This window comes from Lotus japonicus, chromosome 3 (assembly GCF_012489685.1).
Source record: "Lotus japonicus ecotype B-129 chromosome 3, LjGifu_v1.2".
Lineage (NCBI taxonomy): Eukaryota > Viridiplantae > Streptophyta > Magnoliopsida > Fabales > Fabaceae > Lotus > Lotus japonicus.
In genome coordinates, this window is record NC_080043.1 from 89,384,955 (window position 1) to 89,412,035 (window position 27,081).

General features: G+C 34.3%; 2 protein-coding genes across 3 annotated transcripts; both read right to left on the reverse strand.

The window, feature by feature from the left end:
* Positions 1-885: 885 nt before the first annotated feature.
* On the reverse strand, positions 886-11,512 carry LOC130747151 (uncharacterized). 2 transcript variants are annotated; one of them, XM_057600003.1, is made up of 17 exons: positions 11,358-11,512; positions 10,360-10,692; positions 9,655-9,895; positions 8,909-9,186; positions 7,550-7,711; positions 7,317-7,450; positions 6,700-7,240; positions 6,517-6,608; positions 6,054-6,116; positions 5,852-5,940; positions 5,667-5,732; positions 4,899-5,528; positions 4,724-4,795; positions 4,545-4,615; positions 4,299-4,356; positions 2,299-2,563; positions 886-2,085 (listed from the first exon to the last, which is right to left on the reverse strand). In XM_057600003.1, exons 2-17 carry the CDS (start codon positions 10,626-10,628, stop codon positions 1,421-1,423), a joined length of 3,696 nt encoding a protein of 1,231 aa, XP_057455986.1. In that variant the 5' UTR covers positions 10,629-10,692; positions 11,358-11,512; the 3' UTR covers positions 886-1,420. The 2 variants fall into 2 exon arrangements, with proteins under 2 accessions (XP_057455986.1, XP_057455987.1); XM_057600004.1 differs by lacking the exon at positions 11,358-11,512 and adding an exon at positions 11,012-11,318.
* A 4,567-nt stretch (positions 11,513-16,079) lies between these two features.
* Positions 16,080-19,148, reverse strand: LOC130747153 (uncharacterized). The gene is made up of 5 exons (XM_057600005.1): positions 18,782-19,148; positions 18,434-18,675; positions 17,451-17,662; positions 16,901-17,162; positions 16,080-16,585 (listed from the first exon to the last, which is right to left on the reverse strand). Exons 2-5 carry the CDS (start codon positions 18,671-18,673, stop codon positions 16,250-16,252), a joined length of 1,050 nt encoding a protein of 349 aa, XP_057455988.1. The 5' UTR covers positions 18,674-18,675; positions 18,782-19,148; the 3' UTR covers positions 16,080-16,249.
* Between the last annotated feature and the right edge of the window lie 7,933 nt (positions 19,149-27,081).

Consider the following 27,081-nt stretch of genomic DNA (forward strand, 5'->3'; position numbering starts at 1 on the left):
GAAATAGAAATAGAAAATATTGGTTGACATACTCTAGAAGATGATTAATTGGTTAAGATAATCTTTTACTCTGAATGAGGATCTATCATGATAATTTATTTTTATATTTGTAGTTCTATTAGTTTGTCCTTGAGGATTAATATACTGCTTTTGAATCAATTATGGGCAACAGGGATTTAATTATTAGGAAGGATAGAAATATGGGTCATTATGTTCGCGTTTCCTATATTAACCATCCAATCTTGATGAGATTTTAAATTACAACTTTTTTTTGTTCTATTTTGTCCAATGCATATGTCTCTTTAGATTAGGTATCAATTTAGAGCAAAGTAATACACCCTTTGTCATTATGTGATTGAGAGTGGGGACTACATTAAAGTATTGAACTAATGGTTTCAAATAGTTAACTAAAAAACCTTCAATTTGACAATACTAAAATGAAAGAAGATTTTGTTGTTTCAAATAGTTATTATGCTTGTTGTTGTCAAGGCTACAAAGGAAAATTAAATTTATTGAGTTCTATTCTTTCTGCCCTCTTAGATACGATATATTTTTATAATAATGAACTTCGCGTGCGTGTGTAGCCAAATGGCAATAGGAAGCTGAAAGAAAATGAACCTGACCTAAGAAATGATTCTATTTAATAAAATAAAAAGAGAATGACTACAATACACACAATATCATAACACTATCATAATTGAGAAGAAATGGCTAACTCTCCAAGCATTAATTGTTTACATCATAATTGAAATCACAAAACAGTCTTTCAAATGGGAAGGGAAGCCACAAAAAGAATCTGACAGAAAGAACAGAGCAAGCATGGTGTACATTATTTGACCATAAGATAGTAAATCATTAATCAACAAAATCGTGTAAGCTAAGGTCGACAAAGAAACCAACTTTAGGCACCTTTGAATAAATGAGAGGCATTTTCTTAGGCCCCAAATGAAGTACTATTTACATTGCATGTAACTGAAGTCACAGCAAGGACAAAAAGAATCCATCCATAGACACCTTTGGTTAAATGAATGACATAGCTTCAATCTCAATATTTGAAGTTACATTTTCCAAAGAAAAAATCACTTCAATACCAGGACTTCAGAACAGCAAAACCAGTTATGTTCAAGATGCTAAACAACTCGTATCATTGAGATACGAAAGGGATCTGGAAGCAATTTCACCAAAAACATTATTTGCAGAAGATCCTCTGAACCACTTCCTCTATACAACTTTCTACACAAGATCAACTTGGTTTACTCTATAATTGGTTCAAAATTCTTCTCCCAACCACCAAAATATCCACTTCCTGAGAATCCCAAGTAGCATCAAGATCTTCATACCCACAAAGTTCACTGAATACATACAAATTCTCCTTCGGATACAATACCTGTTGCAGGTAGAGTCTATAAGTTACATTCTTTCACATAAGCATTAAGTCTGATAGGTCATCCATTGGTATTTCCAGGCCTATACAATCATCCTCTTGCAAACCATCGTCATCAAAGTTGTTCAACCAAGAACTAAGATCTTGCGGCCCACCAAGCTCACCAGATACACCAAATTCTTCGATAGAACCTAAATCAGGTAGCGGCAAATTCCCAAGGTCAGCTGATTCCTTTGCTTGAGAAGTGTCCTGGTTACCAACCACAGATAGACTAGAACCATGAATTGGTAAACAAGCAGATTCCTTTGGTTCCATAAACCTATCATGTCCATATGCGGTATTCTTTTGCTTGGGCTTAGCTTTTGGTTTGTTCTCATTTTGGCTACTGTCCAGTGACAAGCGTCCAGCTCTGGGAATAGAATTTTGTCTGGTCTGATCTCGGCTCTGGTTCCTATCCCTCTCACTTCTCTTTCCCTTCACTCCACCAGGAACAGCACCATCAAATTTTGATGCTCTTGAAGAGGAACCACTGACAACAACATTGACCAGCATTTCCCTCTTCTTCTCCTTGATAAACACAGACCCATTCTTAGATGATGCTTGTTCTGATGAGTGAATTGAACCTTGAAAAGAATCAACCAGTCCCCTGTCTGCATGATCTATCTGGACATCATATTTCTCAGAAGTACTAGAAACCGCACCTGCAGAGACACAACAAAAGTTGAGAAGAAAATGAAAATTAATTAACCAGCACTGACAAATCTCTTGAATGTCGGCAAAAATAAGGTCAATGAAACAGACAAACAGCACTTGCATAAGCAAGGAGAGAGGGCGTAGATGTTAAAGGGGTAACAACTAACAACACATCCATTGACACCATTACAAGAACAAGCAAAAGCATATTTTTGAAATACCTGATTTTCTGACTTCAATTTGAGGAGAAGCTTTGTAACATGTATTACTGGCTGTTCCAGAAACAATGCAATCACCAGGTTGTGCATCACTCTCACGTGAAGGGAGGGCAAACATGATATTTTGTAGGGTAGGTTCACTAAAGCAGCTAATGTCAGCTTCTTCATATCTTTTACATCTTCCAAGCGTGCGTTTGAGAAAAGCCAAAGCAACTTGTTTTGGCACTTTGTGAACAGCACCTTTTGAATTCTTGCTTCCACGACATGCCTGCCAAAATTGAAGTTGATTTACGACTCACAAAATGCCTTGAATCATCCATTAAAGTAATATTACCATTTACCAGTGACCTTTGAATTGTAACCCCCTACCCACAATTCAACTAAATTGATTATCAGAAGAGACCGTTAAATTCACGTAAGTTGTTTATTTGTGAGTATTTATCACACAGAAGATGGTGAATATGATCATGCCACCTCCATCATCATAGAAAATAGTAAGAATTCATAGGAAACAAGGCAGCAAAGAAATAGAAAAGGATTGTAGGGTGGAATCTGAAGTAGATCAAAATTAACCATGAAAATAACAGAGAAAAAGTTCAAAACTTCAAACCACTAATGAAGTTGTTTCCTCTTGAAACTGGAAGTATTCTAAATAATTGATTGATAATTAACATGATGCAAAAGTAAAATATTTATATACAAGGTTTCCTAGTACAGGACAAAATAAATAGGGAAACAAACTAACAAATTATAACAATAAGATAACAAGGAATAACAAATATTGAAGTCCAATCCTAAAAAACTGTATCCTAACATCTTAAAATTAGGGCTAGACCTAACTCTACCCTAAAGGCTAGTTTAGGAGTGAGGATTACGCTACCCTTAATAATAACTTCTTCAGTCATATCTCTAGTCAATGTGGGATCTTAACACACACACACACCCCTTATGCCTAGGACTGGATATTTGGAGCGTGGAGATAACAAACTTCATATTTATGGAAATGCCCTTATTCCCATCATGGGATATTTACGAAACTATATGAACTTCATTAATTTGTCCTAAAATAGCCGTGAAACAACCGTAGGCCAGGTTGATTCTTGAACTCTAAATTGGCGGGAGGCCCAACATGTGTGGCCTCTAGTACCATATTGAAATTTGGGCTAAACCTAACTCCGCCTCAAAAGCTAGCTTAGGGAGTGAGGATTGCCATAAGGACTTCTGTAAGTATATATCAGTGTTATCAAATATCCGCCACGACGGGTTTTAGCTTTTTACCATGGCCGATATCCTGCCATAGTCTGTTGGTGTCCGCCATCGGCCATCTTTATTTGTCAAATATGTTGGGTTTTTGGCTGTCCGCCATCTGCCATTAACAGCACTGGTATATCTCTAGTCAATTTGAGACCTTACTTGCGTTTATGACTCAGAAAAATATGACCAGCATAAGCTGAATAAGGAAAGCTATAAAAGGGGCAGAAAGCCAAAGTACACAGTATTTCACCCATTAGTCAATTAAAAACTGACACATATTACTGAACGATATATCTCGGCCAAAAAAAGAGACACTGACAACCAACAGCATTTGAATTGCATCTCTCTAAATCTACCATAGGTTCTAAATAAGAGCATTTGGTAATAGCACTCCAATACTTCACTTTTTCCCATTAGACTAAGAAGGGGATTGCTAAGACAATAAGGTGTAAACGACTAAGCCTGCAGGAAATCAGTCCCTGCATTGAAATTAAGCCTGACAAAAGACTGGCTTTAAGAATTTAGGCTTTAAGAAGCCAACCCTAGCACCATAATACCTATGGCCAGGATGCAACAGTCAACAGAGTCAGCAGTGTAACCAATTATGATGCTCTGTATGAGACTAAGAACAAGGTCCAAACAAGTGCAATTAAGTATTATAAAAAAGATGAAATTTTATAACCATAAAAATGGAAGTTTGCAGATCTTAAAAAGAATACAATGAAGGCTGGAAAAGGAAAGCTTATTACCAATCTCTTTCTGTAAGCCATTTCAGTAAGATGGTCAAAGGCAGCTTGCTCAATATTCCTACACAGTAAGCACATTAATCTTAATAAGAATCAATAACATATTCAGCACAAACTCAATAAATGGGAAGTCATGATCCTGAATGCTGGCAAGATAACGAGGAAATGAGGACATGATCTGTAACATGAAATAAATAGAATATAAAGAAGGATCAAAAGCAAAACATGCAAAGCATCATCAGAACATACCGCCTTTCCATATCCCTCCCTTTTTGAATAGATCTGTCAATTATGTCCAAGTTTTTCTTCTTCCTCCCATTCTATTGGTCAATCAAAATAAGGGACAATGATATAAGATTGGACCAAATTAGAGGCCAATAAGACAAATATGCTTAAAATATATCAATGACAAACGTAGCAGTGCAAACCTGTTCATATAGTTCTTTCTCAAGTTTCACAATGTCTTGACTTATAGCTTCATCTTCCTCAGCTAAATCAGGCTGCACCAACCAAAGCAAGTTCAGGGATTATAGCCATGAATCTAAATATAGTAAGCTTCAAATAACTGACATTTGTAATTCTATATATGAAATAAAAGCCTACCAATATTTCAGGATATAAGCCAATGCTCTGCAACTCAAGCAGCAGCCTGTCATCCAGAGACATCAGCTGATACGGTCCATCAGGAGAAGGAAAGCTAGGAACACTTATTTCAGCAGGCTGCAGTTGATCAAGATCATTTGAACATATTTCACTGGTGAGTGTAATATCTGAAAGGGAAAGTTCTTCATCTCCCTGCCAAACTCCAGTGCTTTGCAAGGAACTGGATGTATTTGGATACCTAAATGTATTGGATGTGGTACTCTTATCACAAGATAGTCTGTCCAACATGCAATTTTTCTGAATTTGAAGATCCACCTTTGATTCAACTTCAGAGTCCATTCTATCCCGATCTTTGGGTTCAAAATCAATTTGATTACAAGAACCACAGTGAGAATCATCACTAGCACACTGTCGAGATATATTCTTTCCTTCGCTTTGGTGATATGATTCTTCACTTTCATCCTCCTCAATAAGAGCACAAAGAAGTCTTTGGAATAATGGGGTAACCTTGTCCAATCTTCCCATTTCATTCTTCCCATCTAAAGCATCACACTTAGTTGATTCTTCATCACAGTGGCTTCTCTTTCTTTCCTCTGAACCTTGAGTGGTTTTGTTATTTATAACAACACCCTGAGGAAATGAAAATTTACCAGTTACTACTTACTAACATTCCTCAAAAGGATTAGCTCATATTTAAGTTGTTCCATTTCCCACATATATTTCAGAAAATAAATTTATCGCAATCTATGTACAATCCTAAATACTTACCAAGATATCATGATCTGTCCCAAACATATGAGATAAATTTTTATTGAATTCCTCAGCAATATTGAGCTGATTCAGTAACCAATAAACCAAAAACTAGTACGTCAGAAACTGTTCAACATATTGAGAATAAATCGATAACTTCACATTTCCAGAAAAGCATGGCCTGTTCAAGACCCAGTTACTACCTGTTGCTTCAAGTAAGATGCATCATCCAAGCTGATAGAAGCAAAAATACACTCCATTTTATTCCAAAATGCACTCGAACAAGCAAGTTCTACATAAAATAAGACAGCAAACTAGTGAGATATAAAATTGAATATCATAGGCAATAACAGTAGGAAGATATGCAGCAATTTGGAAAGAAGGTAAAATGGTTCAAGTGCGTACTGCTAGCATTACGAGCAGCATTTGCAGCTTTCTCTAATTCTTCGCGATCATCATCAGATTCACCTAGAAAGTAGAAAGTCATATTTTATTTTGGCAATGTGGGAAAACATGACTAAAAGCAAATATAGAATATAATATTACAAGACTATATATTATTCTTACTATAAAAATATACCAGAAATAAAGAAAAATAAATTTAATGCAAGAACATGAGATATCTGGACCAGGTAGAATGATAAATATTATATATATATATATATATATTGATATACATAACTATTCAAAAGTATTTGATTTGATATGCAAGCCTCTAAATGCCTAAATAGTTCCGTTTGAGATATACATATGAAAATATTCAAGTTGGGAAAACCAACACACTAAAATGTGAAGGAATTTAGGCACCCACCCCACAAAACTAAACTTCCCCATACAATTAAAGCTTAGTTTCCGAAATCAACACTACCTCCAAATTCAGAACCAATGATCAGTTGCTTCCCTACACGAGTCGAAACTTTACGCTCTCTCTGCTTTTTCGTAGGAGGGCGCCCATATTTGCTGCATTCAACAAAAGGTATGATAATTGATAACAGCTTTGGTTAACGGAAGGAGAAAGGATAAACTTGAGAGAAAAATAAAATCAACATACGTTTTACTCTTATCATTAGCCCTCAATTCTAGTACTGGCTTCAGAATTGGTGGATTCTCTGACTTCTCCCTCCCTGGAGGAAGGTCGGGCCTTGTTAACGATAAATTCCTTCCAGTTCTTCCTTGTCTCTGCACACTATCTCCAGGTTCATCTGTTGGTATTTTATTCTTCCTCCTTTGTAATATAGAAGCTCCATCCTTATCAACAGCCACAGCAAAGTCACTGCCATTCACTCCTTTCTCTTGTGTTCTGTTTTCCCCAGCTCCAGATTCTTCACTTTCAGATAGTCCAAATGGAGATGAAATATCATCAGGTGTTCTTTTATATTTTGGAGTACTGTTGTCTACACTGCTTGCTAGTTGAAATCCATTGTTGCCAACAGAAGAACCTTTAACACTGAAATCAGAAGTCAGACAGCCTTCAGATGAGACCTGAACTTCAAGATTGCGTGAGGCAGGAGAAACTACTTTCATTCTTCGTGAGCGTGAATTTTTAGGTGGCCTCTGACCAACCCACTGGGTCATTGGATGCATAGAAGAACCTATAGATGTTGTAAGATTTTAGCTATATACAATACCAACTTAAGAGACTTCAGGATTTTAAAAGCTGTTACCAACCTGGAAAAGTTCCAGATGAAGGTTGAATGTTAGACAATTCTAGCGCACTAACCGAACCCGTTCTTGGTGCCCGAGATGCCTTGGTTTTAATTAGTGTGTTAGGGCTGCTCGCAGGGTCCTCCTGAGTGTTTGCCCTGATTATGGAATCATCAACATTTAACAAAATTGAATGCTAAAGCAACAAGGCTGTAAAAATATATTAACACCACAGCATTGTAAAGATATGTTCAAACCTGTTGCTTCTTTTCAGCACAACTCTCTGCTCAGCTATGTGGTCTCTGTGAAGAGAAGAAACACCTTGCTCACTAGTAAGCATTGAATGCACACCTGTATTAGTAGGCTCTGAAAAGCTCTCAGCCTTGTTGCTTCCACTAGATCCAGCAAGTGCCTTCAATCTGCACCACAATAAGCTTGTTAATATAATATATTTATTGTTTCTATTTTGTTCAATATTTAAAATTGAATCAAAGCATTTGACAATGATGTGATGTGACTACCAGATATTTGAAGAGCTGCCCAAGTGTAGTAAACAGCATATACATTTTAAGAGGAAAATAAACTACTGGAGGAACAGACTAGCAGGGAAAGAAAACAACAATGTTGAGAGAAACTTTTATTTCATGATGGTTACAAACTTAGAATAGGTTAGTCAAGGGCACCATACATGCAAACATACATGTAATTAAAAACTGGAACTTTCAAGCTGAGTCCAACCTATAGCAATGAAGCAAATTGCTCATCATTAACCTTGATGATTACATGAAATACACGGAGAGGCATACAATGACAATCATTCATATTATATCATTATCATCTATGATTAACAAGCTCTCTCTTGGATGCATTACTGCAAACCATATATATAATAACTTCACTACAAGAAACAAACTGAAAGCCTAGTCTTCTATGTATTCTAAAGCTTAAACTGCCATCAATAATTTTTCAGCGTATGGTCAAGTTCAGTAGAAGTACTTCTTGATCAAATTCTGAATTTGAACAGAAAAGGGGAATATCATTAGTATCTAGAATCTGGATTTAATATCAATGACTTCTTTAGCTAATCAATTTTCCAAACGGTAAAAGCTACACGTTCAAGGGATCATTCAAATCATCTAAATTACATGTAAAAGGAAGTTAATCTTAACAATCATGAATTTGGAAAGAAAGGTACATCAAAGCTTCCTCAAGACCCTGCAAAACAAAAGATTTAATTTAACAAAACAGAACAGACAATTGTCCAGAGAGTCCACTTCTATTTAACAGCCAGTTAAGAGGATGCAAGTTCAACAGTGTTCTAAACAAGAAACAATGTAATGCTTTGAAAAAGAAGCAAGAGCAACAGAATACAGAATGAACCAGATAACGACACAGATGATATAAGCAGCACAAGTATCAACATTGCGACACGCAATGGGTGCACCTATGGGGGTGCTGGCAAGGCATCACCACCTCAGTCTAAAACATAGAAGAGTGAAATTATTGCATATATGATCTGCAGAAAGACCTAAAATGCCTCCAACACACTTCATCTACAATTAACCTTACAGTTGAAAAATATACCATGCAATTTAAAAAAAGACCAAAAATACTACCTAAAACCCTGAGCATCATAAAGCCGTGTCTTCAAATCAGTATTTGTCTTTGGAATAGTAGCTCGCTTTATGTCCCTTTCACCAGTTATAACTCTGTTGCCTACAGCTCCAACAGACCTCTTCTTTTTTATCTTATGATCCAATCCTTCACCTCCAGCAAGTAATCTGCGAGTTTTCTCCTCATTTTGAACAGAGCCCCCACCAAGTGTCTGAATTAAATTTCCATCCTTCTCTGTGGGCATCTGCTGCCTTCCAATAGCAGCAGACCTACTTTCCTCCTGGGAGCAGCATGATGAAAAGAACAAAGTCATGAAGAAAGAATGAAAATGGACACACAAACAGATTATCAGAAATTCAGATATCTAAACTATGTCTTAAGATTATAGAGGAAAACAGAGTATAAAGAACATTTGTCCAATTTTAATATCTTGTGTTATGTTTTGTTATTACAGCCTTACTTAGACAGTGAAATGATATGACTCTAATGATTTCATCCCAGTGTTTGAACTTTGAACTAGGCTTAAAGAAACTTTAAACCATTTCTTTGAGATAAAATAGGAGCTTAAAAATCTAAACGTGTAAACAAGTATGTGTATAATGCATTCTTGTTACACCCTTGACAAAATTGAAACTCCATTGTGTTAAAAGACCTGTAATAATACATAGAACAATACTCTGCAACCAAGCAGGTCTAAAACATTCCATCTCGCAATATACAGACAAAGAATAGTGCACCACATACGCACCCACAGATCTGCTACTGACGTGCGCATTCGCTTGTTCAGCATTGCATTTGAGGTCTTGACCTCTGATCTCTGAGTCAGACTATCATTAGGGGTTTTGTGGATCTGGCTACCCATCTTTGTTAAGTTTACTCCACCTCCCCTGTCACTTGATGTATCAGCCCTTTGTCTTTTCTTTGAGTTTGAGGCCTCCCTGAACCTATCCAATTTGGATATATATTCCCGAAACATTTTGGATCTATCCCTGATGAACATATTACACTTCTATTAGGAATAGGTGAACGAACTACATCCGAAACTAACACTTCTACAGTAGATAGAAACATATTACGTACTCACAAGTATTTTACTTACCCCAAGGGTGATTATAATAATAAAAAACCCCAGCATCCAAAAAGGAAATTACAACAGAACAGAATCACAAGAGAAAGAAGCCAGTGGCAACTACATCATATGAATATTATGGAAACTAGTAAAACTACATCATTTTCACATAACTGTCACTTAACATTGGCTGTATCATGGTTAATATTGTGTCACCACTTAACACCTCATATAAAATCATAAGACCAACAGTAAGAAAATTAGACCATGCATATCACAATTGACCTAGTCATCCTAAATTTTGTAGTCATTTAGCCTTACGAATGAAGTTCTTCAGATCTATAGACTATGTTGAAGGAAATAAGGATGAAATAACATTTATACCTTGCCTTTCTGGAGGCATCTTGTACACTTTCTTTTAAGTGCTTTAGCTCCCCTGAGGCTCCTGGGGCCACTGATTTAGGATGTTGAGCTCCAAAAGAATGGTCTTCTGATGTGTTTCCAGCAGAAACACCTAAAACCTTCCTTAGCTCTCCAGTATATTTCTGATGTCCTACCGTAATCGAATCTAGTGGCAAACACTGGGGCAAGGGCGGCATATCTGCTGCCCCGCTGCCGCTGCTGCTGTTTAAGTTATTTCCAGAACTCAACATTAAGCCGCTAAGTGCTGACCTTTCAAAAGCTAGGAACACAGGTCAAGAGAAAGCCTCCAAATTCCTGGCAGCAATTCGATGATACAGCACAGAGGTAAGCATATCATGATTTTACTAAATGCGTCATTACATCAAGATAAGGTAGTAAAGCAGCTAGATAAAGTATAATTGCTACAAAGAAAACTATACCCAGCTCACATAAAGCTCAGCACAATCGATATACATCAGAATCGTACAAGCCGAAGTATGTAACTAATTACTGAAGAAAAACGCTATGCTAAATCATGCTCAAGAGAGAAATGTTAATGCACTAACTTGAAGCTATGTTTTCCAGCTTCTAGAATCAACATAAAAGTTACTTAGCATTAGAATCTTATACTAACCAGCTTTGATTCTTAGAATAACAAAACCCAATGTACTTCACTAACTTCAAGGGATCTAAAATACCAAATTCCAATGCGAAAACCCCAAATTGTCAGAAAAGATGAGAAGAACAGGAAATTGAGTTGAAAATTCTACTAAATTCCGAAAACCAACAAGAAAATCAAAGCAACTCGGAAGAATCCAACGTAATGCAGACAACAAAATAGGATCAATTGATAATTTCCGAAGCAGGTGAATTGGGGATTTGAGAGAGAGCGAAACCCTAGGAGAGAGAGAGCAGCGAATTTGGGGGTTTTGAGATGAATTGATTGGAAGGAGAAGGAAGAGAAGAAGATTGATGATTACCTTGAATTGGAATTGGAATTGGAATTGAAGTAAGTCAATGGTGGATCAAGCTTGAGAATTTCGATTAAGAAAGAGGCGTAATCAGTAATCACATTCTCACACTATTATATTATATATTCTTGGAAGAACATAACAACGAAATTAACGCGGGACGGTAAAGTAAGAATGAAAATTTTGGTTTTTTAACTCGGCTATCCAACCTCGACAATAGTGACTAAGATCATATATTGTAGCATACCAACATCTTTTTACCTAAAATGGATAACTTTTCCTACATAATATATATATATGAACTTAAATTAGAGATTGTACTGATACGGACGTATCAGCTTTATGATGTATTGGGCTTCTCATTATTTGTACAGTTATTGGTCCGGGCGACCCATGATCCCAAGCGGGTCAAAATCATGTTATAAATATGAGACACCACCCAAGCGGTGGGGGATCCAACTCTTTACCCAATTTCTGACTTTCTCTCTTTCTCTCTTCGCTCTCTGATTTGCTTAGCCCTGCTTCTTTAGTTCTATACCGGAACATTGGCGCCCACCGTAAATGACAAATAGTTTTTGTGGTTCCCTCTGGCTTAATTTCATGAACTGTGGTAGAATACTTTCTAAAGGATGCTTTCCTGGATTGATTTCTAAGTTATATATATCTGTTTTCCTGTTGCACAAGGAAAAATTAGAGAACTTTTGAACCTGTTATTTGAAGCTCTGTGTGCTATGCTACCTGTTTTGCCCTTATTCTAGTTCTGTTGCTTGTGTTTCAAAGCATGATTTGCTTGTTTCTGCTATTTATGCCTTGAAGTATGATTTGCCATGAGTTTGGCCAAATGAAAGAAAGTGGCAGAGTAGGCTGTAAAAATTGTCTTTGATACAGGAAAAGTGAATATCTTAAGGACACTGGTTACATTTTGAAATTAATGCTTTGATAATTAGTCATTAGTTAATTCTTTTACTTAATTGTGCTAAGTACTTCTCTATTAATGTTCATAATGTCAAGGGCGAGCTACATTTGATTATGAACCTTACAATAGCACCTGCGGAAAGTGAAGTTAGACGCAAATTGGACCGCCCTTCCAAAGTTTCAAAGGCGCAAAGATATGACATCTGTGTCGGTGAATTTCAAAAGTGTCCTTCACGGAGAGAATTTCATGGTTGCGCGATTTGGTCGCTGTAAACCATAGTTTGATTCGCCTATCAGCCCCTTCATGGCAAAGTTGATTTGCTTCATTGCTGTCCGTAAATCAGGTTCTTTGACTCCATTTCTTTTAATGTTGATTCTTGGTTGATTGAAGGATCTTTATTCCAACACTGTTTTTGAAAGATCTGTGCTTAAAACATGTTTTCTTTCTCGAGATACATTTATATGATGAGTTTGTGACATACATGATGTCTGTATATATATGCTTGAACTGTTCCTGTGTCGAAATTCTTCTTTGAAAGAGTGCAAGTGTCTACTTTTCAAGTGAGTGCAAGTGTTAGGATTATGTTTTGTTATTGCAATTTTTAATTTCAATAAAATGAGATGGAGGTTAGTTTTTCTTACTTGGGCGTGAAAATTAAAACATTGGGTGGAGCAGTGGTTAAATTTTTCAAAGTGGGCGTGGCAGTTAAAACATTTTGGGTATACAGTCAGTTTATTGGTAAGGTGCATTACTAATTTTCTATATCCATTTTTAAAGTGATTAGAGTAACTATTTTATAAAATTAATTTAGTCCACCCACTGTGTGTTATTTATATGTGAAGATGGATTATTGATAAGCTGCAGTTTTAAATAGAGAAGGTGATTATTTTGTTCTTCAAACCGTATTACTACTCAAGTAGTGGGAAGTGAGAAACTTCAGTGAATAAGAGAGATGACAGATTAATGTTTGCAAACTTGCTAACGTAATGTGCAAAGTTACCCTTCAATTTAATTGTTCTTTCTTTTTACAATTTGGCCAGTTGTAAGAAAGAATCATCAATTAAATTGAAAATTGTCATGAATGGGAACAAATAGCTTTGATATTGTCAATGTGTTATATTATATCATATCTTATGCTAACAAGGTGACGAGTTGACTAAAAACAGTCAAAGCATAAAACATTATGTACAGAAAAAGAAAGGAGCAACAGGTATGCACTCTTTTCTCTACCCCAGGCGGGAGAGTTTTTAACGAAGCATAACCTTTTAAAAAATGTTCAAGGGCGTAACATTTTATTTGTTCCCATGGCGGAAACATATCAACTAAGGTCTATCAATTGGGCGACGTCAGACAATTGAGAAAGAGTAAGTCTCTTAAAACAAGAGCATTTGACCACGAATTCATAAGCACAGCCTTAAATTGGATTTAAGCTTGTCCAAACTAAGCACAAGTCTCCACGCGAGCATATTAATGAAATCAAATATTGTGACTTTGATTTCCATGAATAACTAAGTCAAGAAATGAGAAATTTTGACTAAGTTATATACACAAAGGCCTTATGATTCCAAAGTAGTTGATTGAGATAAAACTCTACAAATTCTATGAGATTTGCTTCACAGTTATTTTACTATATACAGTAAAGAAAGGCGGGATGATTCTGATGAAAAGTCGTATTCGAACTCTTTAGTTGAGCGATATTAAACAATATCGTCCTTTGGGCGATATTAAACAATATCGTTTTCTATGATAAAGTTCATCTTACAAAGGATACACTACACTGAGCATAGATGAATGTGCAAGCGATGTGAAGTAAGTGTGTTCCATATTATTGATTTACATTTAAGTCTTTAATTTTTATTTTGTTCAAGTTTCAAATTATTGTGCATTATTACTTGTGGTATTATGAGAGCAGGTTGTGATCATGGTTTAGGGGAAGAGAAAATTAATCATGATAATGACAGTGAGGCTGTGATTGATGCGAAGAGACGATTTGGGTCAACTTGCACGCGCTACACAAAGATCAAGAAGTATCAGCAAAAGTTGAAATGTCAAAGGAATGACTACTTAGCTTTTATGTCTTTTAAATTTTAATTTTGCAGCCTGTGTGCCCATTATTTCCTTTGCACATTTTGGGCGTGTCAATTACTTGTTAGTCTTTGTCTAGTGTTGGGTGAGTTGATTACTTGTGGGCTCGAAAAGAAGACACACTTCGTCTTAAAGCTTTTAAGACTTGGTGTCTTGTGGGCTTGTGTACTGATACGGGCGTATCAGCTTTATGATGTATTGGGCTTCTCATTATTTGTACAGTTATTGGTCCGGGCGACCCATGATCCCAAGCGGGTCAAAATCATGTTATAAATATGAGACACCACTCAAGCGGTGGGGGATCCAACTCTTTACCCAATTTCTGACTTTCTCTCTTTCTCTCTTCGCTCTCTGATTTGCTTAGCCCTGCTTCTTTAGTTCTATACCGGAACAGAGATCTTTGTTTAAGTTAGAATCACTTGTGTTACTTCATGTACGCGCCCTGGTTGTCATTTGTGTAAGTCGATAAATAACTAGTTCTTAAATTGTTATATATTATTAAATCAAGCTTTAGTTGATTCGATTTCACTTCTACCACGAACCATGCTATTTTGTTTGGTAAGATTGGTTAGGTTCAGCTCTGAACAACACAGCGGATTAGGGTCAAGATCCTAAGATTGTTTTGCGGGAGTTAAATTTTTACGTGTTTTAATTGTTCATATAAACAACATATGTATTCTCTAGCACATTTCAATAATACTTGACGTACACGGGTTTTGTGGTAGTTTTAGATAGTCATAAACCCTGAACGGGTTTTAAATACAATTATAAAATACAGTCGTGGCATTTTATAACCGCCATAAATTTCACATAAGTTTTCTTCAGTTCAAAGGTAACATGCTCTAGAACATCCATTGTAGGCCCATGATCATTCGCACAACACTTATCAACTTCTAATAAAATGGTATGAAGTTTTTTTTTGGAGTTTCTCTTTAGACGCGACTACAAGCTTCATCTCTCACTGAGATGTTTTGCTAAGTAACTATAGTTCGAATTAGGACTAACTCAAATTCAAAATTTTGACAATTACACATATGAGAGAGTTTATCCTCTATCAACATTGTTTGTATCAACTTTTTTTTTAAATCAATTATGTCACTTAAAAACTACTTACATAAGCTTTTCCCCATAATTGATTTTGACTTTAAAATCAATTCTAGAATGATTTTCAAACATGTATTATGTATAATTTTCTCTTCCTTTTTTTTTTGGTGTTTTTTTTCTCCCTCTCTTCATCTTCACTTCTTCCGCACCATGTGCAGCCACCACCGGCCGCCACCATCCACATTCCCTTTTCATCATCCTCTTTATTTTCCTTCAGTCACCACCACTCACGTAATACTCTGGCCGGTGACTCCTTGTGGAGTTTATAGTGTCATGACAAGTTCAATGTTAGCTTCCATGAATCGTGTTAGCACACCTACCAAAATGCTAAAATATTTTTATCAAGGGGAAAAAAATGCTGAAAATGGAATTAACCAGCAGGAAGTTTGGAGCCTCTTGATTTGCCATTTGTAATTTGATTTGCCAATGTTTTATTGTTGGTGGTGACTGAATAATTTTTCTCTTATTTTTTCCTTTAAGCTTTCCAATATTGTAGGTGGATCAGAGCAAAGGGACTTGTATTGTAATGTGAACTTGTGGTGTTCAGCTGTGGTGCTTTCATTAAAGTTTGATTACTCTCTATTCATTTCACTTGACTTAGACTTTAATTTTATGAAGCTTAGATCAACAAAGAAAAAAAGAAAAGATAATATCAAATGAACATTATTTAAAAGTGTGTATAATTTACATATTTGAGATTTCCCTCCTTTCAACCAAAGAATGTGCTTTACATCTTTAACATTCCCCTAAAAAATAAATCAAAAATAAACATATTAGACTATGAGATCATGGCAAATCAAGATACAGATATTGCTGGTCTAGGTTTATATGAAAGATTTTCTTCCCCGAGTAAAAGGGCCTTCAAAATAGCCTCAAATATACCACTATAGTGTACAACTAAATGGCCACCATCAGGAACTTCATGATATTGTATCCAAGGAAGTTTCTCTGAAACATATCTCTGGATTTTAGAGGGCACCACCTTATCTTCATAGCCCTGCCAAATATGAACTGAACTTTTATTATGAGGGAATGGACTACTTAGCTTCATTGGATCAAATTCCCAGTTTCCAAATGCCACCAGCCAGTCACCCCTGAGAGTGTCAAAAACTACCTGGTCCCTCAACTTGTCCTGAGTAAGTGGGAACATGGAGTCATTACAATTGTCTTCATAGAGGAGGTATTTACAATAGGACAAAATTTATGCACAGTATTATACGGTGAATGGATCATATTATCTCATGTGAAAACTCTTTTATGTTGACTTTTGTATCAATCTCTTTCTTTATGTGCATTAAATATGTGAATATATGTGAGACTCTTCAAAAATATTTATGAGATAATACTTAGCACCTATAATACTGTATTTAAGTTTTGTCTTTTGCTATATTTATTGTTTAGTATTTTATATTCACATAAAACAGGTTAAAAGAAACATGGAATTTACCTTAGTAAGCATTGGGAACCCTGGAATTCTTTTTAAAATATCTATATCTCTTCCGTTGAAGAATGCAGGATTTTTTTCTATGACAGAATTTGAAGGGAGCCACTTTTGAGACACCCACCAGTGCAAAAGTTTAGGTGTATAGATTGCAAGCCACAGAGAAAATTTGACCAATTTCCTCCTATAGTCATCCTTTACCAGACTCTCAGGAAGAGAAGGCCACTTATAGTTGATGATTGGGGCTATCATAGCCACCCCTGCTAGCCTGCAAAAATGTTGAACTAGTGATGAAATTAAGACTATTTATAGATGTTTAACATTTGATTTAGTGAATAGATTATGAGATCAGGGAGAAGCTTATGCAGTAGAAATAATCAATTGTGAGATTTCATAAACGAATTTCATAACATTACCTCATAAAAATCACTTTTTTTCTTTAAACATATCCAAACATAAATTACTTCACTTTCAACTCACTTTTATTGTAAAAAAATTACCAACGATATTCATATGGGAAAACATAGTAATACATATTTTGAGGCTTGAAATTTGCCTGTTTGGGATGTAGTGCAGACAACTCCAGGCAGCATATGACCCCATTGAGACTCCAATCACATAAAATTTTGATCCTATCTGCAATTGATCTGCAAGCTCTTCAATATCAAGTGCTTCACTTTCCAATGAGCGTTTGGGGTATGGATCACTTTCTCCATAACCAGCTCGATCATATTGCACAATATGTATATTCAACTTATCTATCAGTTCCTGCAGATTCAGTGTCAATGTTATCTTAGTTGTCATATTTAAATGGGTAGCAGTGCAACTTTTAAACATATCTAAGAGTGTGTTTGTGCAAAAAACTTGATCAAGCACTTACGTCAATAAGCATTTATCGTATAAGCACTTATTCATAAGGCAGTTTGAAAAACTTATTGAAATAAGTTGAAAATAAGTTACAGCATAAACTTTAATTCATAAGGTAATTTGAATAACTTATGGAAATAAGCTCAATAATAGTTATAGGTAGGCTATAGCTTTTTTCATAAGCTCTTCCAAGCATTTGCATAAGCGCTTGCTCTAAGTAACCTTTCTTAAACGAAGTCTAAGTGCATATTTGGAAATCTTTCTACGTTGATTTTAAATGCAAAATTGATTCTAGAGAGAAGCTTCTATGAGTGGTTTCTGACCGCCATAATTGATTATGAGGAAATATAAGCTGATAGCAAACATGCTATAAGCCTCATGTATTGAAAATATGCTTCCAAACTCAGAATCCAATACACTTTAAAAAGGCTCAATAAAAAGACAAATACAAACCTATTGTTTTATGCAAGTGTCTAATCAGAACTACAACATGAACTAATTTGTGCATAGTACTCCTAGCATTTTGAATCTATTCCACATATTTCCTTGCAAACATTCTTAGCTACTGTGCTAATTGGATCTAAATCCATTGATCAAACACCATGACCACTATTTTCAGATCAATATATAAGCAAGTTTTCAGAAAAAAAGTAAAAAAATTGAGGCATGTACTTGGGGTGCCTGAAAGTTCATATCCTTGGAGCTTCCAAATCCATGAACAATGATGATGCTGTGTTTTGCTTTCTCCTTGGGGACGCCCCTTTCTCTGTAAGCCATGTACCTTCCATCTCTGAGTCTGATTCTTGGTGAAACCACAGGAGTAATAGCAGAATCATTAGGGGGAAGTTGAGTTCCCTGATAAACCATTCCCAGAAGACCCATGAGTAACACTATTGCTGCTCTTGAAACCATCCCTGAAGGAATAATAATAAAGGGTAGATCTCATCTTTGAAACTTTTTTTAAGTACAATGACCACATGGGATGTTCTGTTTAGACATAAAAAACACTAAGATGCTTACCTGTCACAGATGTGTGTCAGAGAATGAAGGATTTCAAATTTTCAATCAATGAGCTAAAGATGCTTTCCTTAGTTTTTCCTCTGCTTTTGACTTGTAGATCTTAGGTACCCTTTCTGCATTAATGGGGGAGTGATTAGCTGAATTTGAGTCCTTAAAGATGAAGCTTTGACTTTTTAAAACTGTGTAAGTTGGTGAATATCCTCTTCAAGGTTCCATTAGACAGCAGCATATTTGTTGGCTTGACCCTTCTGATTCCATAGCATCTTCTTATTGTGCTTCAAACATTTCATGTTGTTAGCTTTCACAGACTGGACCAAAGGGTCTGTCTACTTGGCTTTACACTGAAAGCTGTGTCAGATTGTTATTTGCTCCAACTTTTAATCCTCTTTAAATTATGTAGATATTAGCACAATGTATGGATCTTGACTGACATAGAAAGAGAAGATAATGAAATAATTTTTTTTATATAAAATAGAAAAATGTTAATATGTCTCTCTTGAGTGTCTGCACAATTACATGTTCTTCCTTAAATTATATATTATTTTAATTTTTTTTTTCACAAAGATTGTTTTTTTAAACATTACTAGTGTTTTTTACCCGCGCGTTGCACGGGGAATACATCTATTATATTTGATAGGTCAATTAATACCTTGATCATTAAAAATATAAAAAACAACTGATGAAATAGAAGAGTATGAAATGATGAGCAAAGTGGACAAAAATTCTTAAATTAAAACCCATGTTACGTAGATTGAACTTCGTACAATTGAATAACTAATAAAAAAATTGGTTAACCAAATCTCAAATTATGCAAAACATATTAGGGGATGTGGTTTAATGATAGCTAATAAACAATAGCTGATTTAATCTACAATGAAAAAAAGAGAAAAGATTCTTTATGTACGTGATTATGCGAGTTCATTTTTTACACAATAAAATAAACTAAGTTTGACCCATATCAACATGAAGTCGCACATTCTTCATGAGCCTAAAGACAATAACACAAATTATAGATATGAAGAATCACCAATAAAGCATTTAGAACACATTTTAATCTTAGAAAAAAAAGAATGTACCGCGAAATTTGTTATTGTATTTGATACATTAATTAATACTTAATGAAGGTACTTTCTTGTTAAAATATATTTCTTCCCGTAGGAGAATTTAACTCCTATAATAATTTGTACAAAAAAATTAAAGTGGACTATATTGTTATGTAGTAAAAAATTAACATCAAACTATATTATATTATGTTTTTCTTGTAACAAAAAAAAATTCCGATGAAATCTTATTAACATTTATTTTTATGTAGAAGTATTTTCATGTAAAATATTCTTCATATATATAAAAGCTTTTAGGCTCTTTCTAATACATTTAGATCCAGCTTCTCCTTACTCTCAGGATGCCTGAAAGTCTTTTCTCAAGTCTATCTGGTGGGTAATATCGATGAAGATGATGACACCCACCATACCTTGCTTGCTTCAAGGTCGATCTCTTGTATCCTCCTCCTGCCGAAGACTTTAAGAGTAAACCTTGCCATTCCAACTTTCATCGATCGAGTTTCAGTTGCTTTTTCTGTTGATCCAGGTGAGAAAGCTTACTAAGGCAACCTCTGCTTTTGTCTATCTCCCAATATAAGAAGCATGTTGCTTTGCTCTTATAGTAGTACTAATGGGCGTACTTTAGAACAAATTTCTAGCGAAGGTCTTGACAGTTTGGAACTGAAAGGTTTGGTTCATTAATAATATCTAGTAGTTTCATCATGTTATTCTGCTTTTGAGCTTGTTGTACTTACCGGAGCATTTCTGCGATAAAAAAATTCAGAATAGTAAAGCAGTCGTAGTATGCTCCCTTTACTTGCTCTAGTGCTCAAGTGATAGCTGAGTGCATACTGTTTGCATGTGAATTATATATAAAAGACTCTTAAAAACAACTACTTAATTCTCCATTACAAAGAATATACATTACATCATAACCTAATTATTATTTGTCAGTGACATAAGTGTCGAAAATAATAGTAATGGAAATTTCGAATGGTGTGGATAAGGGTTAAAAGTCCAATCTCATAAGAAAGAAAAATCTCCATTTACATCAAAATCTCTCTCAGATTTCTCTACCTCACTATCACCACCGTTTTTCTTATAAATTATCCACAAACACACTCACAAATTCCACACAGTACCTAACATCATATGCAAATTTTGTTTTCACTGCAACCAGAGTCTGTTCTCTTGCATAAAAAAGCACTTCATAAAGTAAGAAGGTATCACATTTTGAATTTAAATCATTAAAATATTTATTTCTAATTAAAAAATCAAATGAAACTTGCTTCCAAATCAACAGCAATCCTAGGTGCTATTCCTGATTGTTGTCCAACTTTAACATGAATTAATATGAACTCATGCTAATTCAAATGAAACTTGCTTCCAAATCAGCAGCTTCCAGCCGTATCTGCATTCTAAGTAACAGAAAATCAAGAACTCATGAAGTGAGATTGATAGACATGTTAGAGTAGGATAGACTAAAGACCACCAAACATAATAGCAATATGTGCAACATCAATCTAGCTATGATAGTGCAAAGATAGCAATCAAATTTGCAGACAGATATGAAAGCCAAAGAATGAATTGAAGCCACTTTTTGGCTATGGCCTTCCAGTGGTTTCCATAACCAATCAGATCTATTTGTAAGGGGAAACTAATCACATGCTACTAAAGAAGATGAATGGAAGAAAACCCCTCTAGAAATTTTAGACCCATTATATTTGTTGAACAGCTAAAACAACTCTTTGTTTTATGTAGCACTGTTGTTGAAAGTATAATAACCAAATCAAAAACATATGCTGATACTAAATCGTAATGTGATAATTACACACTCATGCAAGCAAGACTTCCAATCACACTAAAGTTTGATTAATTGAACCATAGTAGAACAATGATTAATTATAATATCTAATATTGCCTTCGAAAAGTGACTTTTAATATATGTAATGATGATAGATAGATGTAGAATTGATGAACTAAGTCAGTAAAACTATATATGCATCACAGTAGTGCAACACCAAACACACATCTCTATCTCTTATCTGGTGAATATATACATATGCATCACAGTAGTGCAACACCAAACACACATCTCTATCTCTTATCTGGTGAATATATACATATAATGGACTGAGAAAAACCTCAATGAGTACTGGTCTCACATGTTTCGTGGCTTACTTGAAATGAGAGCAAGATAAGATCTTGAGTCATCAATCATGTTTCATCATCAGCTAGCTGAGAATCAGAGAGTGTAGTCAGAAAGAGGTATGCACCTCATTGTCGTTCTGTACCTACGGATAAATTCATGTCAAATGTTTCCAGGGAAGCCAAGGAAATCAATTTATTGTTAGAACATTGGTTTAGGCGTTTAGCATATTAGAAAGGATAGCACCAGTTTTAAAAGTCTAACCTCAATAGTATAGCTTGAGCGAACAAAGATAAGCAGTAAAATCTCATCCATGATATGTAGTTATGTAGTTGTAACGGCAAGATAAAATAAATAATAATATAAATTAAGATAAAATACAGAAATAAACAACATAAATCCTAATCAAATCTAAAATTTAAAAATGTACTAAATAAAAATAGATAAAAACTATCAAATTATAGCAAATCACAATAAAAACTCATAAAATCCGGAATTAATTAAAAATCCGAAAATTCAATAAAAATATCATAAAAATTAATTAATACTCTAAAAATAAATCAAAAATAAATTAAGATAAAATCAAGAAATAAAAAACCTAAATCCTAATCAAATCTAAAATTTAAAAATGTATTTTTTTATTAAGGAGAAATAAGGTAAGGAAAAATCAGGGCACATGTGGCAAGTGGGGCCAAGGAGATAGAGCTTACATGTAAAATATTAGGTGAGAATTAATCTAGGAGCGACACGTCACTAACTTGGCCTGTGAGAGCGACACGTCATGCTAGAAGTTGTTCTTTTCTAATATATATTGATTGATTGATATTGATATTGATATTGATTTTTGCACATAGATATCACAACGATTATATAAATTCTTTAATTCTGGAGAGGTGTGATTAATTGTATGTTTGAGAAATCTCCCATTCTTAGAAAAGACACCTTAAAGACATTAAATGCAAGTATTAAATGTTTATACTATTCAATAACTTATTACGAAATATACACGTTCAAAAAATAAAAATATTACGAAATATATACTTTTGTTTTACAAGAGAAAATCTATTACTATAAATCAAATAATTCTTTTGGTGAATGGGAAGTAAAAAAAATAATTAAATATTATAAATCAAAATAAAATGACTTAATACATTATTACTAACTTTTCTATTTATTTACAACTTAATATACTTCATATATTTTATAAATAATTAATTTAATAAAATTTATAGTTTATAAAATATTATTAAAGACAAATAAATGCTTATGTAAAAAAATTAAAGACAAATAAATATAACGGCGAGACTCAAGTCTAATAGCGACGGATTGTCGGATCTCAATTTTCAATTGGAAACCTAAAATATGAGGACAATTGCCTGATAATGAATGCATGACCTATTAAACAATCACATCAATAGTTATTTGGCTTAATTACAACTTTGGTCCCTGATGTTTACCAATTCCACGATTTTAGTCCCCCACCTAATTTAATTACACAGATGGTCCCTGACTTTGCTGGCAGTCTGCAACGTTGGTCCTACCGTTTGTTTGTTAATGGAGGAAGTTTACGTGGATGATCACTTAGCTGATGTGGAAGTTGAATTGGAGAGAGAAAGAGACCAGCAACTGATTCAACCTTCTTCTTCGCCTCTAGGGACTCGTTCGTTCTTTATCTCTTCCATTTTCGCTATATCTCAAGCTTCGAAATATCTTCCTCACGGTGCTCTGTTTTTTAAGGAGGAAGAGGGTAGATGACCGTTGCAGGTCTCACGTGCAACTCACGTGCTTCCCTCTCTCTTTAGTCCTTCTTTCTCTCTCCAATTGGACAACCACGTAAGCCTCCTCCGTTAACAAATAAACGACAGGACCAACATTGCAGACGGGCATCAAAGTCAGGGACCATTCGTGTAATTAAATTAGGTGGGGGACTAAAATTGTGGAATTGATAAACGTCAGGGACCAAAGTTGCAATTAAGCCTAGTTAGTTAATCAAATTCAAGATATGGATCCAAAGGCCTTTTTATTCATTTTAAACTAGCCCGTTTTTTCCTTCTTGTTGTTTCGCTTGTGTTTTTTCTGCTTCCTTCTTACAAAAAAAAAATAATAAGAAAGTAGTTCATTTTATTTGATATCTTCAAAAAAATTTATACAAATATTTCTTAGATTTCTTTGACAGAAATGTTTTATAGAATTTAAACATTAAACACTAACTTTGTTTTATAGAATTGAAGTCAAGTGGTAACGGGTAAGAGCTAAATGACGTATGAGTCGGGAAGGAAAATGTTGAGGGATTAATCATTTGGATGGTGTAAGTTATTTTTTCAATGTATCAAAATATATTCAAATAACACTTTTACTTATTATATCAATATACTCTAAGAAAAGAAGACCTTACTGGCCACGTGTCATGCTCTCCTTTACTTAGAAAAAGTTGAAAAAGTTACTACAATTTAAAATCCCGCTCATTTTAGCTTTTCACATTTCTTTCATTTTCAAAATTCAAAATTGTCCTAATCCCTCAAATCTTGCTACTCCTATTTCTGTATTTCCCTCCTTCTCTCTCTCTGCCTTTCTTTTCCTTGAGCTGTGGTGTGGAGTTCATCTTCCCAATTTAGTATACTCTCATTCTCATCATGTTTCACTGCTCCTCTTCTACACTCATTTGTTTGAAGTAGCTTTCTTCAACGCTTTTATTTTTACTTCCTCTGTAATCTATCTCATTCTCAAATTAGGCTTACCATTTGACAGGAAAACAAAAAGCAAGCTGTTGTTGTTCTTCCTCTGTCTTCTCCATAAGAGGTAACACATCAAGGTTTGATTTTTATTTTTTTCCCTGCTATTTTTCTTTTGTTCTTCCTCTGTTGTTGTTCTTCCTCATTCTTTCGCTTTCTACTGCCACCATTCTTCTTTTTTCCTCTATTAAGTACTAACAAATATGACTTCAGAAACGGGGAAATGTAATCATTTCCCTCTTTATGATTATGATTAAATTTTTGAAAAATTTCAACAAAATGTTTGGCATGTGGTCAATGACATGATAAAGATGTTGACTTTCATAAACTATATCAATAGTAAGGAGTGTGTTAAAGAGCGTAAAAAAGAGTATGTTTGCAATTCCTCTTTCATAAATTGTTTCCATGGATATCCAATATTCCAGCACAACTGTTAGATCTTTAGCTAGATCTGCTATTTCTTTTGCGTTCTTCTTTTGTGTCTTGACTTATTGCTTTCTTTGATAACAAAGCTTTGACCTTTTTTGTGTACTATCAGATTTTGAAGACAAAGCTTTGATTTTTTTTGTTCTATTTCAGATTTGACCTATTTCAGACAAAGCTTCTTCAGTCTCACTATTTTGTGCATATGTCTGTATATTGATGTGATCCTTTCCAGATTTAACCATTTTGTGATTGAAGTGCTTATGATACATTTCAAACTATCTTTGACAAGAACGATCTTAACAACTATTTAATGTAATGCTTGAAAGATTGAGAGAATTTAATTGATTTATCTTAATTCTTAACAAAGTTAATAAACGATTTGGAGCTTATGTTGTTTTCAAAGTGGCAGATGATGGAGTTGAATATCAAATTCAAAGAGGGTTCTCTATTTCCTAACCCAGTTAAATTACTTGCTATTTCTTCACTATAATTGATCAAGTTTCATCCTATTCTTAATAGCAATTATAGTTACAGTTTGTGACCTTATTTAGTTGCAAATGGAAGTCTAAATTGTAACAATTTCTTTCACAAGTTTCTAGGTAAATATACCTACTATAGCTATGACATTTGCAACACTTTTATACAAAGCATACTGTTACTATCTAATTGCTGGCTTCAGAGCATTTGTAAATTGTCCACTGAAAGTTTTATACAAATTTCAAACTGTTTTTATATACTTTAGTTGGGTAGTTTTGTTGTAAGAGTATTTTCAAGGATGAGAAAAATCAGCCTGGATTGCTTTCATCTATGTTGTAATTTATTACTGATATATTCTTTGACTTGCTTTCTTTGTTGGACTAGGTGGCTTTATCTCTGGTCTCAGGAATATTTATGCTTTAACACCCTTAGATGTGTCTTCACTAGAAGTTAGACTAAGCTTAACTTTTATCACTGGGCAAGACCTATTAAAGCAGTTGATTGACCACTTTGCTTTCGTAAAACAAGACCTATTATAGGCAAAGGCTACAACCTTATGTATAGCATTTAACATCTTTAAATGCTTAATTTTGTTGTTTGAGTTTTAATTTTTACATTCCATATATTGTTTTGATACAGCCCATCACTCTAAATGCAATATTCCATTTATTTAGTCAAGTCCTATCGTCTTGGTTAAAGTTGTGTATTATCTGGTTTATAGTGATTTTTCTAGGAGTTGCGCTATTTGGTATGAAACTCTCATGTAATTTTAAATTTGTATTTTTTTTTGATAAATTTGTACAAATTGGGAAAATAAAAGCCTTTTGTACAAAGTGGGCAAAATAAAATAAAGTGAATTGAAGTAGTGACTAAACACTTTTTCTCTTAAAAAACAATCTTACTTAATGAAATCTTATTTTATATATAGATTAGATACATCATGATTAACATAAAGTTAATTTACAATAGATTTTTTTGAATTTTTTTTTCAATCATTAAATATTTCATTACAATTTAAATTATGTTTCATAACTAATATTTTTTTTTTCAAAACAAAACTAATAAATTATTTCAATAGTATGTTTTTCATTTTTCAAATAAATCATTTATTCAATCAATTGGGAAGATATATATATGCTAAATGAAACAATAAATTTTTAAAATTGATTTTTTTTTAAATATAGGATTATATATTATTATCCACAAAAAAACCCCTAAGAACAAGCTCTTAGGGGGCGAGAGACCCCAATAAAAGAGACACCCGACGAACAAAAGAAACCTCTCTAAGCTGAAAAAATCCCAACCCGAACAAAAGCAAAAAACAAAGCCCGAGAGAAACAAACGAAAATCAAGTCTCGAAATGATCCTCATACAACTTTTCCAAACCCCGAATAGCATCAATATCATTTCCCTCAAACTCTAACCCCACGTCTTTTGCCAACAAGCCACGTAATTTTAAAAATGATTTCATTGTCA